Below are 17,250 nucleotides of genomic sequence, written 5' to 3'. Positions count from 1 at the left end.
ATCAATCAATCTTTTTGCTCCTTGTTTGTAATCCAGCCTAATGTATTGATCTGCTGCTGATCCTGAGCCCTGACTCCTCCACACTCCTGAGAAACTGCAATATCCTGACAGTCACAGGCTATGATCAGCATACAGAACCATAGAATCAAAGGTGGAAGGGACATCCAAGATTGTCACCATGATATTTTCTGAAAAATCCTCTTTGCCCAGGATTTTCTCCTGGGAAGTTGAGAGGCCTCAGAAAAGAATGAAAACAATATTTATCTGATTGTTTGGGAATGTGGTCTGGAGATCATTTACCAACAGATTCATCTTTAATTGGTTCCGTGTGAATTGTTTTTAATTAATGACCAATCATCAGCTGTGTCAGACTCTGAGAAGTCAGTCACAAGCTTTCATTATCATTCTTGTTAAGCCTTCTGATGTATCCCTCCTCTTTCTTTAGTATAGTTCTAGTATATAATTTCATAAAATCATATGACATGATAATGATATGATATATGATATGATGCGCAATAATATAATATAATATAATATAATATAATATAATATAATATAATATAATATAATATAATATAATATAATATAATATAATATAATATAATATAATATAATATAATTATAATATAGTATAATATAATATAATATAATTATAATATAGTATAATATAATATAATATATCAGCCTTCTGAGAAATTCTCATCTCTCACCTCATCTTGGGGACCTCACAACACCACACAAGATCACTGAGTCCAAGCTTTCAACATGCTACATGCAACATGCTACACTAAGACACTGCTGACAGGGACAGTGTCATATGCAATCCTAAACAACAGTAAAAGAGAAACTTTAAGCACTCAGGAGCCAGAAAACTGCCCATCCTAACACAATGGAAGATCTCTTGCATCAAAGGCAAACTTAGCTCCTGGCTGCCCTGGCCTGAAGAGTTCAGCTTGGAAGGAGAGTCCTTGTAGGGAAAGGCTGGCAGGGAGGTCCCTTTGCACTGCCCCAGCTCTGCAGTCACACCCACCTGCTTGGCTGCCACCTCCTCGTCACGGCCATCTCCGATCACCACGTACGTGACCTTCTTCCCAAACCGTGACACGATCCTCTCAAAGCAGCTCTCTTTACCTGCCAAAGACAATCCCCCTGTAAGGAGCCTCAGGCAGAGAGAAACAGAGCCTGAATAGCTCCCTTCCTCCCAGTACGGAAACACTTCTTGTCTTATTGGGCAGGAGTAGCACCCAGTTCAGCTCCTGAGCCCACATGGGGCTGCTCAGCTGCAGAAATGGCATTTCCCCTTGTAAAGATCCCAGCTAATCCTCAGCAGATGGCACAATGCCAGACTTGGCACACTCCCTTACCTATTTTTGTAGCACTATAAATATTCTCAATGGGAAACACCTCGCCCAATCCATACAGAAGAACTTTGGCAAGAGCTGGCATCAGCTGGGTGGTTGTGATCAGGATGTTCTCACAGTTTTTTCTGAAAGAAGAAAAAACACTTGTAACAGCACATCTACAGGCAGTGGTGCCAGGACTGCTCCAGGCAGTCTGATCAGCTTCCCCAGGTGCCATGTGCTTTGCTGTCCTGCTTTCAGGAGGCATTTTAGGACAAGGTTTTGCAATTTTTACTTGTTTGCTTCTGGCAGAATTCCCTGTCAGAAAAACAATTTGGTGAGCATGGAGACCTTGCTAATTACAGGTGTTGCAGCAGAGACACAGGTGAATTTCTTGCCCTCAGTCACTCTGCAGCAGTGTGACAGGGGCAGTGCCCAGCACGGTGCTGCACCTCAGGGCCAGAAAGGGCTGAGAAAGCCTCACATGCACTTCCAGGTTCCATACCTGGACTGGATGAGCAGCAGGGATTTTAATGCAGTTTCCAGCCAGGAATCTGTCAGCACTTCTATGTCAGTCCTCAGCCTCTGCAGAGCTTCCCTCTTCTGTGGGCTAAGCAGGCCTGCAAGGTGAGGAACACATGTTTGCCTGGCAAGTCTGACACGGGGAGGGCTGTGCCCCTCCAGTGCTCTGCAATAAATAACACAACTGCCTGCAATAGATAACTGCCTGCTCTGCAATAAATAACACATGAATGCCTCTGAAAGCTGGACTGTCTCACAGCAATGAAAGAAACCAGCTCCCAGTGACATGATGAGCCCTGACATCCATCCAGGAGTCTGACCATGGGAACTGGGCAGAGAGTTATCTGCAATTATTTCAAAGCATTTTTCAGGATACAGACAAAGGCACTTCTCTTGTACAAAGCAACTGCAGTAGCAGGGGTCCAAGGCCACAGAGCAGGGGAAGGAACTCCTACAGTCTCCCTCTCTGACTTTCTGCTTTTCAAAGACCCTTTCCACTTTAAACCCTTTTATATATCTTTTTTTTAACTACCCCCCCTTAATTTATTCCCAGGCTTGTAATTGCTTTAAGATATAATTTTTATCAAGCCTCCAGTTTTGAATTAAAAGCAGACAGAAGTGGAGCCCATTTCTGGGAGCCTGCACATCTCTCCAATCTCCATCCATGAGGTTTGAGGCCCCCTCACTCCAGCCTTTTGCTACACTGAGCCCACAGAGGGACCCACAGCAGGCTGCCCTGACAGCTGCTTCATCATGCAGCTTTCCACAGGTCCTGAAAAACTCTGCATCCATGTTTCCCATAAGCAAAATATGAAATCATGGTCTCCCCCCCCACAAGAAATCAGGTAACTGCAGCACACTGAACTGCAGACCTATACTAGCAGATTTTTAAGGCTGAAAGCTGTAGCTTTGAACACCTGTTTTTTAGAAAATATGTCCCAAAAAACATTTATCAAGGGTTTTGTGTAGGCAAAGGATATCCAAGCCCACAACCAACCAGGCCAAGCCACTCTACCAGGTGAGCTGCTCCAGCAACATTCCTTTTCTGGGGATGGCAATGCCAAGATTCAGACTAAACAGAAAATTCATCTCCATTTGCTCACTACAGTTTGCATGATTATGACTGCTTTGGAGTTGAAAGGGAAGCAAAACTAGAAGGCTTTAAGTGACTTTGTGGAGAGAGAGCAGAGAAGTCATATCAAAATGTGAGCCTGACAGCCCAGGGGTGACCACTGTATTTCCTGACAATGGCACGAGCAAAGGCAGACTGTGGAGACATGAATGAGAGCTCCTGAGCAGCAGGGCAAATCCAGGCCACTGCTGAGCTGAGTGCCAGGCAGCCTTCCACACCCAATTAGCAAAGGGACACTATCTGCACCAAGCCTTTTGCCACTAGGACTGAGTGCCCATCCTTATGCCCAAGATAAATCACAGCCTGCACTGGCACACTGCTCAGTTTTGGAAGTACCCTCATGGGAATTTGACCCCAGCTAGCACTAGGAGAATGCTTTACTCCTCATGTCACACATCAGGAAAGCCAAAGCTCTGGGGAAAGATGGAGTCTGGCCCCACAAGCTCTGTGTGCTCAGCCCTCAGTGCAGGGCCCACTCACCTCCAACGTTGGTTTTGTATTTGTTGTAGATCTCGCGCACCCGGCGGTAGCGAAAGGCCAATTTCCTCATCCAGTCCACGCCCTGCACGCCCACCGAGGAGCTGTGGTTGGCATTGCTGCCCGAGCCACTGAACCCATCCGTGGAGAAGTTGTAGTTGCTGTTCCAGGGAAGCAGATGTGTTAGGGGTGTTACTGATATATTTTCTGAAAAATACGGACTTTTTCTCCTGACAAGCTGAGAGGCCTCAGAAACAAAATGTAAACAATAATTATCTGATTGCTTGGAATGTGGTTTGGAGGTTGCTTAGCAACAGGTGCCTCCTTGACTGGTTTCATGTGGATTGTTTTTACTTGATGACCAATCATGGTCCAGCTGTGTCAGACTCCCTTGTCTTTTATTATTCATTCTTTTCTAGCCTTCTGATGTCTCCTTTCTTCTATTCTTTTAGTATAGTTTTAGTTTATAATTTTCTTTTAATATAATATATATAATAAAATAATACATCAGCTTTCTGAAACATGGAGTCAAGATTCTCATCTCTTCCCTTGTCCTTGGGACCCTCACACCCACATTAGGTGTGCCACAGCAGCAGAAGCACGGCAGCATTTCTGGTGAGGCTGTTGATGGCCACAGCTGGAGAACACCTCAGAGAGGAGCTGCACAAGCACCTGAGCACCTGGAGAGCAGAGCCTGGCTCCTGTGGGAATGCTGACACCCAGCTGCTGCACTGATACAACTCCTTTCACAGCCTCCACTACAAAACCTTCTTTTACTCTTTGTCTGCTCCCTCCTCTGCCACACAGAGCATCCTTCCCACTGACCCCTTCCTCATCTGCAGCAATAAACCCCAGCACATGTTCCAAACACAGCATCCATGCCTTTCCATCACAGCTGCAGCTCCACAAGCAGATGAGCTGCTTCACCAGTTTGTAACTGCAGAAACCAAGTCTTGCTTCACCACTTCCCTGTATTTCATTCTCCCTGACAGATCTTTCTCAGACTTTTTCATGAGCCAGTTCAGCTCAGTAAAAAACCTTCCTCCCCCTGTTTGATAGTGAGCACCATAAGCTCTCAGAGGGATGCAAACCACAGGGGGACTTCCAAAGGTCAAGATCATGGAATCACAGGATGGTTTGGGTTGGATAGGACCTTCAGGATCATCTCATTGCAAACCCCTGCCATAGGCAGGGACTTTTTCCACTAATCTAATTGGAGTAACCATTAGATTAGGTTACTAATCTAATGCTGTCACCAAGAGATCTGAAGTGCTGGTTCTCCATTCCTCACTTGTCACTGAGCACAGAGGCAGCATTCAACAGTGGACAATGTAATTCACAATATCATTTCAAAACTCTTAATGCTTTTTAGGTCTTCAGAGAAATGCCCCCCAGCAAACAAACACTTTGCTAGGTTTCATTCCTGGCACAATGCTGAGCTCCATCCCTTAACCCCATCTGCATTTGAAGTCTTCACAAAACCTGATTACATCAGCAATACATTCAATACATTTCCTGCATTCATCAGTACAACCTTAGATCCTGGCCATTGTCATCAGATGCCACATCTTCTATGTGTACCTGGTCACACTCCTGTTAAAGACAAAAAAACCCAAAAATAAAGTCATGTTGTGGTAATCCAGAAACACACTAACATTTGCAAATTAAAGAAACTGTGATAGAAACCAATCCCTTCACACTTCCCAACAGCAACAAGCCACACCACACTGCCAAGTGCTCACCAGCCCAGAAATGCAAATCCAGGATGGATCAGACATCACTCTTTTTATTTGTACAGGTTCAACCAAAAACCCAGCAGAAACTGAGAGCTCCTGACCCTGGAAGGCTGCAGAATTCCTCTCAGCTAAGAGAGGAATTCTGATTTGGCTGTGCTTACAACAAGCACTAAGAGGCTCTGAAGCACAGAGCCCTCACAGAGTGATGTGTAATTGTGACATGGTAATGTGGAGTTCTGCCTTTCAAACACATTTGTCATGTACCTCCAAGTCATTGAAAAACAAGTGAGTATCAGCAACTTCAAAAATCATCTCCTCCATGGATAGACCTGAGCCAATCACTAGAGTTGGATCCTGGAAAAACACAAAAAGAAAATGTAAATGCACTGTGGATACAGGCAGGAGGGAATTGTCATAAATCTCTCATCAGTTAAATTGCACAGAACTTCCACTGTATATCAAACCTGGCATAATTCCAGCTACATTCAATGGTGTGAACTACAATTTCCCTAGTATTTTAAACAACTCAATTTAAAAAAACCAAAAAAACCAAACACTTCAGTGCCCCACAGGAGAGACTGCTACATTTTCACAGTCAGCACATACAAAACATTGAAAAATCTACAATGTTTTTTGGCAGAGAAAAAACACTTCTTTCCCCTATGTGCAAGGACCTCAGTTACTCCCAGTGAGGATGAAACCAGTTTGACAGACCTCCACTGTAAGAAAGGGCATGGTGGTGATGTCCATATCCTAGCTCTGTATAAAGCCAAATTTAGTTCTTTCCCTGGCCCAAACTGCCAACAACTTAAAAGTACCACCATAGAGAATTAAAAAAAAACCAACAAACCCAAACTATTCCTTCTCCAAAGACTAACATTTAATTCTGCATGACAGAAATAGGTTTTCTTCCATGGAAAAGACAGTATTACCTTGCCATATTTTTGAGCATAAGACCCTGTGAGAAGAGAATGGAAGATGATGATGGTCTCATCCAGGTCCCAGAGAAACACCCTCTGCAGAGAGAGCAAGAGGAGGTTAGAGCTGAGAGATTCCAGGCACTGAACTGCAATAAAGGAACAAGTTCTAATTTTGAGGTTAGCTGCAGTATGCTCTAACAGGTATGAACAATTGTCATCTTACAGGCTGAACACATTCAACTCTTCAGTTCATTGCAGTGGAGTTTATTTATAAGCACACATTCAGGCTATGGCTGTTTGGTCAAACTATTTCAAAAGCTTCTCTTGCTTTTATAGTTATGAAAGTAAAGCTTAAGAGTGCTAATGAATTTTAGAACCCTGCTGAGGTGAAGTGTATTTCCTGTGATCTGGAGAGCACCAGGTGCATGCCCCTGGTGTTTGTCAGAGAAAACTTTGTTATAAATAAGGCAATGGGCTGCCATCAGGAATGGCAGAGCTTTGGTACAGAAGGACTTTGAGAGCTGGGCCAACAGGTGGGGTGGAAAAACCCTTCACACAAGTCCAGGCTGAAGGAGCTGGAGGACAAACTGGACACCAGGACAAGCCAGCAGCACACTCTCCCTGTGGAGCAGGTGACTTTCCTTCTGGAGTGTGCCACATGTGCCAGAAAGGAGGTGATGTCTCAACCTATTTGGCACCGGGAAGGTCACCCCAGACTGCATCCCTGGTCCCAGGGATCTGTGAGGAAATGAGAGTTGCCAGCAAAATGCTACTGAGATGGTCAGCACACCACAGGAGAGGCTAAGGAAACTGGGATGGCTTTTCTCAGCAAAGAGGATACTAAAGGATATCCAACAGGAGACCACAACTAATTGAAAGGGAACTGCAAAGGAGATAGAGACAAATTCTTTTCAGTAGCGGCAGATGGAAAATTGCTGTGGAAGAAGAAGGGGAAATCTGCAGCATGAGAAAGTGCAGACAGACAAGCTCTTTCCCTGGGTGGATGTGGTAGTGCTGGGACAGATCACAGTACAGGATCTCACTGTCTAGGTACAGGATCTTCAGCCCTGGAGGCTCTCGTGGCTCAGGCAGACAAAGCCACAGCCCCAGTGCTGGGGACTATTTACCTCCAGTTCACTGTCCTGGGAGGAGGAGGTATCTGCTTTCCTCTTCCCTCTGTTCTTTCCAGGGATGTTTTTTCTTGCTTGCTCATCTAACTCTTTACTTGCTGTTGCTCTTGGTAGCAAAGGACTTGTGGATGCATCTCCTGGAAGAAAGAAATCACACAGCTCTCATCCCCTCGTGTCTCAAAACTAACACCGATACAGCACTGGCCACAAACCACCTTAGCAAAAGCTAAGATGTAATTTTACTATGTGGATGCAGTAGCAGTTGAACCCTGATTAGAACATAAACCATGATTTCTTCATCCCATCATTTCAGAACAGCTGTCTCCTCAATTTAGTCCCCAGAACTGAGCTGTTGCAAGAGCTACTGCCTGCAGAGCAAAGCTAGAGCAGAGCAGTCATTTCACTACCCTGGAACTACTCTATTACTCAACTATGTCTATTTTATTTAATAGACAGATGAATATAAAAGAGTAACAGTGATGATGTTGGCCCTGGAGACACAGCCTTGACCATGACCAAGCAGCATGGCCATGACTGACAGAGAGATGGGATGGAGCCTGTTCTGCTACTGCTAAAAACACCCTCCCTAGAGAAAGAGGACATCACCTCCTGCATCTTTCCTGCAGCCAGGTGTTCAGAGCACTCCCTCTCCCTGGGGCACACAGAGCAGTGCTAGGAGTCCTGAAATGGCAGCACTAGAAGGTTTCTGATACCTCAGTTTGGCTGACCCACCATAACACTCTGCACACCAGGAGGTCTCAGGAAGGTTCTGCCAAGGAAGGCAAGTGTCCCACTGGGCCCAGCACGACAAGATGCTGCAGGTACCCTCTGGAGATGTTTCCCCACAGCTGCCCCCTGCACTGTTCAGCAGAGGGATCCCACAGCCCCAGCCTCACCAGAGGAAGGTCTCTGCACTGCCCGAGCTGGCACCAGGGCATTTGGTTTCTCCTCTGGGAACGTGGTGGTGGCCAGCGCCAGGCTCTCCGTGCTGCTGTCTGCTGGTGGCACCACTCCAAAGCCTGAGCTTGGGTAGCAGGTCTGGTACTGGCTCTGGCCAAGGATGGTGTAGGTAGGATATTCCTGTTGGGAAAGAGTTAGTGATGGTAGGACACCTCATTCAGAAAACACTGAACCTCTGACTTTTGTATTAGAAATTCCTGCCACAAACACATTTTATGAAAAATCCTTTCATTAGGATCTTTTCTCCTGAGAAGCTGAGAGGCCTCAGAAATGAAATGTAAACAATGGTTATCTGCTGTTGTGGAATGCAACAGGTGCATCTGTGATTGGTCTCACATGGTTGTTTTTAATTAATGGCCAATCACAGTCCAGCTGTCTCGGACTCTCTGGTCAGTCACAAGATTTTATTATCATTCCATTCCTTTCCTTTCAAGCCTTCTGATGAAATCATTTCTTCTATTCTTTTAATATAGTTTTAATATAATATAAATATCATAAAATAATAAATCAGCCTTCTGAAACATGGAGTCAAGATTCTCATCTCTTCCCTTGTCCAGGGACCCCTGTGAACTCCACCAAGAAAAATCCCAGCAAGAGCACAGTCTGACTTCATGCTGTTTCATTCTGCATATGTAAGACATTCCCAAAAAGGGCTCAGAGCTCTGGCTGCCCAATGGCCCCTGCACAGGCAGGTTCTGCAGAGGACACCAGTGACCACAGGGCCATTCCTCTGCTTCCAGTGGCTGCAAAAATTAATTCATAATGAATGAAGTGACAGTAACAGGGGAGTTGAGTCGATGCCAAGACATCAGTGCACTCTGTGCTCTGGAATGTGTGGTTTTGTCTTGCATTTGACAGTGACAGAAAGTGACCTTGGGCCTTGCTGAGGGCACAACTACAGGATAAATGGCCCTTACTCATGTGCTGACTTCATCAAGCAATAATTCTGCATGCTGGAAGGTATCCATTTATGAACACTACTTAATTCATTTAGGAGACTGCTCAGCACCTGGAGCTGTGCTTGAGGATTTCAACTTCTGCTACTGACAGTAAAAAAAGCAAATGTGACATCACACTACTCTGGTACACAGAGCTCTCCTGATTCCCTTGAAGAGCAGCCTGAGTTTGTGAACCAGATACCTTGGTCTGAAATACTAAAAGAAAATCTTTTTTCCCCCCCTTACAGTTCCAAACAAGTTTATGTTTAAAAAGCAACAGCATAAGCACAAAGGGATTTTTGTGTATCCATTGCATTTTCCACACTTCCCGTATTCTCTCTCTGAAAAGCTGGACACTGAAGGCTTCCTCTGTATAACCAAGTACTCAGAATGGCAGTTAACCACCCACAGAGGAAAAAGGCAGGGGGAAATGGTCTCTGCTAGCTTGCAGGGTTTCTCACTTTGTTCTAGTCTACCATCAGAATGCACACTCTGCTTTATTGGGTTGGGGTTTATTTGTGTACCACCTCATTTCCTATTCTTGCTGAGGGAGAACAAAGGTGTCAAGAAAACATCCAACTCTAGTCCTCCCTGCAGGTTTAGTCCTCAAAACAGCTGAATTGTTCCTTCCCCTCCACCTCTCTTGCAGAGATCTCAGTTTAAAGACTCACCTCACAATTTGCAGATGAGACAACAGCTCTGAACTGATGAAGTGAGTTTGTTGCAAAGGCCAAAGGGAGAAGCATTATGGCCAAAGAGACAGCAGGAGGGATGTGGTGATTTGAGTTACACACTGAGCCCCACAGCTCCAGTACCACTGTGCTCCATTTGAAATGACATTTCCATGGTTATTTTGGTCAACTTGTTAAACAGAGGTAAAGGAGATGGTACCCATAAATTTACCAAGGAAGTTTTACCTGTGAGATGCTGGCTACTGCTGATGTGGAAATATTGACAACAGTTGAGGATGTAGAGACTGGACTGGCATTGGTAGTTGATGCTGTAAAATTGAGAATTACTGCATTAAGTATTCTAGAAAAGCATAAGAAATGAGAAGTTGTGAAATAAATACTTACTAGGCAAATGTGCAAGCAGCACTCTGCTACCAACACCCAAAAAAGGACTGGGGTGTGTTTTGACACCAGTCACACTTCAGTTGGGTTTACAGGAAAGAAGAGCAAGTACATCTTTAAAACCAGTCCTTTCCAATGGTTCTGAAACCTTTTCCCTCCATGGTTGCTAAGCAATTGGTGTAGAATTAAAAAGGTTTTACATATTTGATAACAGTCCCATTCTGATGATCAATCAATAGCAGGTGAAAATGAATCAGAATAAATCAAGAAAAAGGACATGAATGTGTTTAAATCAGTTCTGTTAAAAAAATCTGCATCAAACTTAGCATTTTTAGTCTAATTAGATTTAAAATGCAAGGAAACATTTAAGAAGTTTCAAATAGTAGAAATAGAGTGTTTCTTGCTGGGGAAAGTGAGCATCTCTCCCAGCATCCCTGTGTCTAGAATAGTTTTTTGGATGTGATTTTGTGAAATAATCTGTCAACAGCTCATAGGACAAATTCTTAGGGATGTGTAGTTGCTGGCACCAACTTGAAGATGTTTCCTAAGCTTCGTGTCACTGCATTCAGTTCTCCCAAAACACAGAAGAGGCTGCTAGAGCAGCACTTGGGAACACCAGTGGTTTAGCAGTTTTGGGGGATTGCAGACACAGGGCCACTCCATTAAACATTCCTCAACATGGGGTTTGAGACTCACAAGGATAACAACAAATAATTAAATCAGCAGGAACAAAACCAGAATGTACAAAACCAGATGCCACCAAGAACTACTTTCTTTTCTAAACCACCTTCCTCTGCACAAATAATAAAACCAAAAAATCACTTTTAGATGATTATATAGACTTGCAGAAATTCACAGTATCCCTACCTTACCATCACTCTGGGAAAAATCCTTATTTTCTGCAAATACCACCACACAAAATTCACCCCAAGAACTCAAACTTCTGAAGGCTTCAGTCCTGCTCCCCCAGGAAAACAGACCCACCATGAACTCTTAACAAGTGTATGTTGTGCTATGGCAAGCACCAATACTACCTGGCACCTCCTGGAAAGAGGAATGGATCCAAAATACACCTCAAAAAAGTTAAGAAAAAAAAAAAAACAGATCTTAAAAGATGTGTAGAAATACAGGGGATTTACAGGAGATGAGAAATGTGAAGGGTGACATCTCTGTGGAAGTGGAAACAAAGGCAGGTAATTAGCCCCAGAAACATTTAGAAAAAGGCAAAAGGGCTGCACTGAACAGCAATAATGGCAGTGAAGACACTCAAGGACCTACAGCAGCTCCACAGGTATTGAAGCCCAGCTGTGTGAGCCCAGGAACCTGCCACAAACACTCCTCATAAACAACTGCTCAAAACCAGGGGCAGTTTCCAAATTAAGCTCCTTCCAATTAATTGCACATTATGGAAACTATCAAGGCTGTATCACCTTAAAAGAAGGTCCCTTCCTAGGCCCCTGTGAAGCCCAGCTCTCCAGAAAAGACCCTTGCTGAGTGAACAAACCTGCAGCCAGAGCAGAGCAACTCTCTGGAGGAGAGATTGTTACACCACTGCTCTCTAGACTGTTATGGATAGGAAACAGAAAGTGATTCTTATCTGTAATGCTCTGCACAGGCTGCTTCTCCACTGAGATTGCTTACAGAAGTTAAGACATGAGAAAAAAGGTTTGGCATTCCCTCACATGAACTTCATTGTTTATTTTAACTCTGGTCTCCCTCCAACAGGTCTTTTAATAATCCAGTATCTAAACATTGCTTCATACCAGATTTTTTTCAAACAGTTCCCACCACACGGATGAACCAATTCTTTCTGCACTGTGGGCCACTTCCTTTTACCTGTGAATGGGTCAGAACCATGCAAAAATATTTGGCAAAGATTTGCTAAACATGACTTGAAGGGCTGAGGTTTAAAGACCAGCAAACACAAGTACTGCATTAAAGATGCCATGACTCTTTTCCTTTCTTTATCCCTCACTTCAGACCTCATCCTCAGACATTACATCCCTGCCTCCTCTATTTTATAAATCCCAATCTGCTTTGCTTCAATCATTTTCAAAGAGCCAAAGCCAGAACCATGCACTGAAATTCCCCTGCAGTGGGTCAGCACCGTTGTACAGCTGTGTCTCACCCTGATTTGAGTGGAGAGAAAAGACAGATATCCCAGGCATTACTATTGAAACAACTCTGTCCATCCTTTCAACACCTCCTTGGCACCAGCCCCTGTACTGCCCTGAACCCTTGGTGGGCTGCTTGAGAAGGAAATATAGCAAATCTGAAAAAGGAAAAGTTTCCTGCGAGTCTGCAAAACGTTTTTCAAAAAGCAACAGCATTTGCATCATTGGAGTGACTTTTGCACACTTTGGGGTGACTTATGCACACTTTCAGAGAGCAGCCTGCAGGGAAATTTCTCACATCACACATTTTCCCAGCAGCACAGATTAAAATCCTTCTCCTGTGTGAAAGCCTGACAAAGCTGGGGTTGAGCAGTTTGCAGAAAAGAAGACTCCATGGAGACCTCAGAGCCCCTTCCAGCATCCAGAGGAGCTCAGAGAGAGCTGGAGAAGGACTTTGGACAAGGGATGGAGTGACAGGATAAGGGGGAATGGCTTCCCACTGCCAGAGAACAGGGTTAGATGGGACATTGAGAAGGAATTCTTGGCTGTGAGGATGCCCAGAGCAGCTGTGGCCACCCCTGGATCCCTGGAAGTGCCCAAGGCCAGGCTGGACAGGGCTTGGAGCACCCTGGGACAGTGGGAAGGTGTCCCTGCCATGGCAGAGGGGTTGGAAGGGGATAATCTTTAAAGTCCCTCCCAGCCCAAACAAGTCAGTTATTTTATAATTTTACAGAGCAAGGCCTGGCATGGGTCTGCCACCTCAGCACCCTCAGGGATCCACCTGCTCCCCATGGGGCATCACTGGGAAATCTTGTGCAGCACCATCCCTGACCCCTGGCAACTCAAGCTGGTCTGTGACACACAGGGAGTCATTTTACTGTGGGAAGGAGGGTTAAGCTGGAAGAAGGGAGTATTTCCAGTATTGCTTTCTTTTTATTTAAAACTAATTGAATTCCATGAGTGGTTTGCTCAGTGTCAAGATGCACAAAAATGTTTTCCCTCAATCAAGCAATAAAACTCTGATCCTGCTGCTTCTGGAGCCCGTGTGCACTCACAAAAAATTATCAGTTCATTGCAGTCAACAATTTATGAATGCAGTTATGAATGTGAAAAGTAAATTAAGGATAAATACTACACTGGGCCATTGACTGTCTCAATAATGCAAGCTGAGCAAGTACCATGACATACTCACGACTTTCCTCTGTGACAGACATGCTAAAACCCACTCACTGCTAATTTTAAGAATTATCCTCCTTTTCTTGACTCTCATGAGTCCACATCTGGTTGTGGCATTCACTTTGGCCCCTCAAGCACAAGAAATATTTTGGTAAAATTCAGTGGGTCTGCTAAAGAGACACCAAACCAGTCCGGGATCTGGAGAATGTGCCCTGCAAGGGGCATTTCAGGGGAGAGGGACTGTCCAGCCAGGAGAGGAGGTGGCTTTGGGGACTTGATGCAGCCTGCTGGTACCTGCATGGACATTAGTGAGAGGACAGCCACAAGCTCTTTTTGCAGGTGTGCAGCAGCAGGAGGAGAGAAATTGGTCAGAACATGGAAGAGAGAAAGCTCTGAGTCAACAAAAGAAAAAACATTTCATCATAATGACAGTCAGGTTCTGGGACTAGCAAAATTTCCAGCCTTGGAGGTTTTGGAGATGTACCTAGATAAAGCCCTGAGCAATCTGGCTCTGAATTCTGTATCAACTACTCTTTGAGCAGGAAGCTGAACTAAAAATTTCCTCAAGTCCGTGACTTATTTTTGTGAAAATATTCCACAAGGCATAGATTACAAATTCCTGAAATGCTTTATAAAATTTCCAGAGAAAGAGACAAATTTTCACCATTTGTCACCAAAACATAAATGGCAGATTCCACCCTAAAGAAGAGGAATCAATTTGCACATAAGTGCCATAAGCAACAATATTCCATTATTCAGTTACCTGGCACATTCACTGCTGTGGAAGCTGGTGAAATTCAGCACCTGCCTTCTTAGCAAAAATGTGGCACTTCCAGCAATTATAATTAATGGTAGTTCTATACTGAGAAATTCACTTCCTAGCAGATCTACCAACCTGTGTCTGTGATATTCAAGAGCCATCTACCTCCAGAAGGAATTAAAAACAAATGTTTAAAAATCTCACTGCAGTCAGCATATTTCCTGACATCAATCTGAAGACCACAAATAAAGAGAAAAGCAAGAGCACTCCCAATAAAGCATGCAGGAACACAACATGGAGTCTCTTTCCCCTTCCCCTTTGCTCTTCACCCTGTTCAGCCCAGCAGCATGGCACCAACGAGCCAGCCTGGTGCACACACAGGTGGGAGGCAAACACAACCCCACAAACACACAGGCACAAAGAGAAAAGAGGCAAAGCATGAAGAAGCATGCACAAACCAAGGACAAGCGTGCAAGCCTCTCTAGTTTGGTATCTGGACTCAGTTAGGTGGAGAGAGATGCAGATAAAAACCATGCCAAGTTACCTTCAATGGAATAAGAATAATGTGCTGGGCTGGGCTGGCTTGTGGTTAACCCTGTAGTGCAGGTAAGAACACTGTGCTGACTTGTAGATGGAGTCTGAATTAAACCACTTTCAGGTTTCATACCTGGCCACAGTGCACCTGAATCAGATAAATTGGACCAGTTACAAACAAATATGCTGGGACCAAACAGCATGCTCCTACCTCAGATTAAGATTTTTGCTCATCACAAAAGCAAGTAACAAATGACACATGGAAAATGTTTAATTTTGGCAATAGTAAACACTGACTGTCAGGCTGTGCAGGGATTAGAGCTGGTGACAAAATGGCTGAAAAAGAGAAAATTAAAAGCACCAAGAAGACTAATTTGCAAAGCTTTTAACTAAAATCTGTTTGTGTCACTGAGATTCAGTGCCTATGCAGATAAAGGACCTGCCACTGGCTGTGACTTTGGGCTGAGCTGCACAGCACTGCAAGTGACATCAGCTGCTACACAGTGAGGCCAAGGCTGGGATCTGTGAAGGCCAAGCTCAACACTTCCACTACTTCACAGGGCTTTGGGATGAGTATTTTAAACCAAGCCACAAGTCAGTAATTTTCCTAGACTGACAACAACAAATATAGAGCTAAAAAAAATAATTAATAATCTGAATGTTTCTTCCAGACTTCCTCTTGTTTTGGAATGCTTTTGTAAGAACCCTGGGCACAGCACAGAGAGCAGAGTGACTGTAATTATGTGTACAGGGCACACCAAGCATGTGGCTCAGCTTGGGTGCTGTGTAAGGTGAGGTCTCTGCACCTATGGGTGCCAACAGTGTCCAAATGAGGCAGCTCAGCTCAGGCCTCACTCTTCAGGGCTCTTCAGGCTTGCATTTGAGTGTCTCCAAATCTACAGCCAAAGACAGATCTCCCTGGCCCTGGTTAGGAAGCAGAAATATTTTGAGAGGATCTACTTACAAACAAGCAGGAGTGTGCAAAGCAGAGGGATAAAGGAGGTTTGGAGCTAGACAGAGCTCAGGGCCATCAGAAAGAGCACCCTCCTCTTTAAACAGCCTGAAAACAGCACCAAGGCTGCAGAAGCCACCTGCAGCCCTGCACCCATTCCAGCAGGACTGAGCCATGGGCTGTGAGCTCCAGGTTTCTTACCCAAATGACATGGGAGACTCCATCAAGCTGGACATGAGCAGCAGCTCTAGGAGGTCACTCCATGCTGCAGCTGTCAGAATTAAATTCTGCAATGGCCCTTTGATTTATTTACAGATCTGATCTCAAACGGACACCTATGAGTCAAATCACTCCCCTCTGCACAGTCACCCCAGGGTATGACTCTTAGACTCTCAAGTTGTGTCTTTGTTAAGGTTTCAAGCCTCCAGAACCTCAATAATTAGCAAACAAAAAGGAAAAGGCTGGTTTAAGAAAGACTGTGGATACACTGCAGAAACTCCAGAACAAAATATATGTGAAAAGATCCTCCAAGGAGAGTGGGAGTAGCTGTGATTGCTTAGCCTGAAAAGGCAGTGCCACCATCTCCAAATGGGTGAGCAGTTTTCACAGGGGACAGGAACCAGAAGCTCCTTAGGGCACAAGACAGAGGGACAAGGAGCAGTCAGCAGCACAATGTGATGGTCACACGACATGCAGAAGTGCCAAAGAACCTGAGAGTGAAACACAAACCCATCCAGGGAGTGTGACAGCAGGGCAGACACACACAGAGCTGCTGGCAGTGCTGGCTGGGTGATTCAGGAAATGTGCTAAGGCATCTTTCAGCCCCTGCCTTCCCTGAATGTCTTGCTGTTACAGACATGTCCTTTATATTTTCTATACCCAGGCACGCTCCTGAACTGGTGGCAAATGTCCTGCAGGACAGCATGATGCTGGCACAGCCTCAAGGATGATGGAGGAGAAGCTGTGAGAGGAGGAATGAGACTCTTCCATGTCCAATGGCAGCACTGTATGTCACAGAATGTCCCAGCACACATCTACAGACATGGAAAGGCCCCACACAGGACATCCCAGCACTTTTAGGTTTTTCTTGAGTTAATGTAAACCATCACATCCATGGTCCTTCTAATACCAGCTTACAGCTATGCAGCCTGGATGTCACCACTCTTATTTTAATGCTTCTTTAATAAAATCTCTCCAGACCACAAGGGCATCCCATGCAGAACAATGCACTGAACACCAAGAGAGGTGAGAAATCACCAAGAGCACAGGTCATCCCTTCTCTAAAAGGAGCATCCTGACTTCAGCCACCTCCAGACTATGCTGGTGTTTGTCAGCTTGCCTGAATTTCACGCTGGTTTCTTCCAGTTAGAGAAGCCATGGTGCCTTCTTTCTGGCATAGAAACAAATACAAGGTAGAAAGATACACCAACCTCTGTAAAAGCCCTCTGGTGCTAGTAAAACCAAGCTGTTGGCCCTCACCTGCTCA

At 44.7% G+C, this 17,250-nt stretch overlaps 1 protein-coding gene across 2 annotated transcripts in view; it reads right to left on the bottom strand.

Annotated features, from left to right (window-relative positions):
* The window catches only part of EYA3 (EYA transcriptional coactivator and phosphatase 3), a 39,695-nt gene that overhangs the window by 2,113 nt on the left and 20,332 nt on the right, over positions 1-17,250 (bottom strand). The window contains exons 7-17 of one of the 2 annotated variants that reach the window (XM_030964617.1): positions 14,823-14,960; positions 10,073-10,155; positions 8,154-8,337; positions 7,255-7,394; positions 6,140-6,223; positions 5,472-5,561; positions 5,006-5,064; positions 3,475-3,632; positions 1,846-1,960; positions 1,365-1,486; positions 1,031-1,131 (exon numbers count right to left, since the gene is read on the bottom strand). In XM_030964617.1, the coding sequence (XP_030820477.1) occupies positions 1,031-1,131; positions 1,365-1,486; positions 1,846-1,960; positions 3,475-3,632; positions 5,006-5,064; positions 5,472-5,561; positions 6,140-6,223; positions 7,255-7,394; positions 8,154-8,337; positions 10,073-10,155; positions 14,823-14,960 (1,274 nt within the window). The remainder of the gene's footprint in view (positions 1-1,030; positions 1,132-1,364; positions 1,487-1,845; positions 1,961-3,474; positions 3,633-5,005; positions 5,065-5,471; positions 5,562-6,139; positions 6,224-7,254; positions 7,395-8,153; positions 8,338-10,072; positions 10,156-14,822; positions 14,961-17,250) is intronic. The other variant, XM_030964618.1, reaches the window with a different exon arrangement.

The sequence above is a fragment of the Camarhynchus parvulus genome, chromosome 23, assembly GCF_901933205.1.
Source record: "Camarhynchus parvulus chromosome 23, STF_HiC, whole genome shotgun sequence".
NCBI classification, from domain to species: Eukaryota; Metazoa; Chordata; class Aves; order Passeriformes; family Thraupidae; genus Camarhynchus; species Camarhynchus parvulus.
Note: the sequence above shows the minus strand (reverse complement) of the source record. Positions and strands in the feature narration are given on the sequence as shown.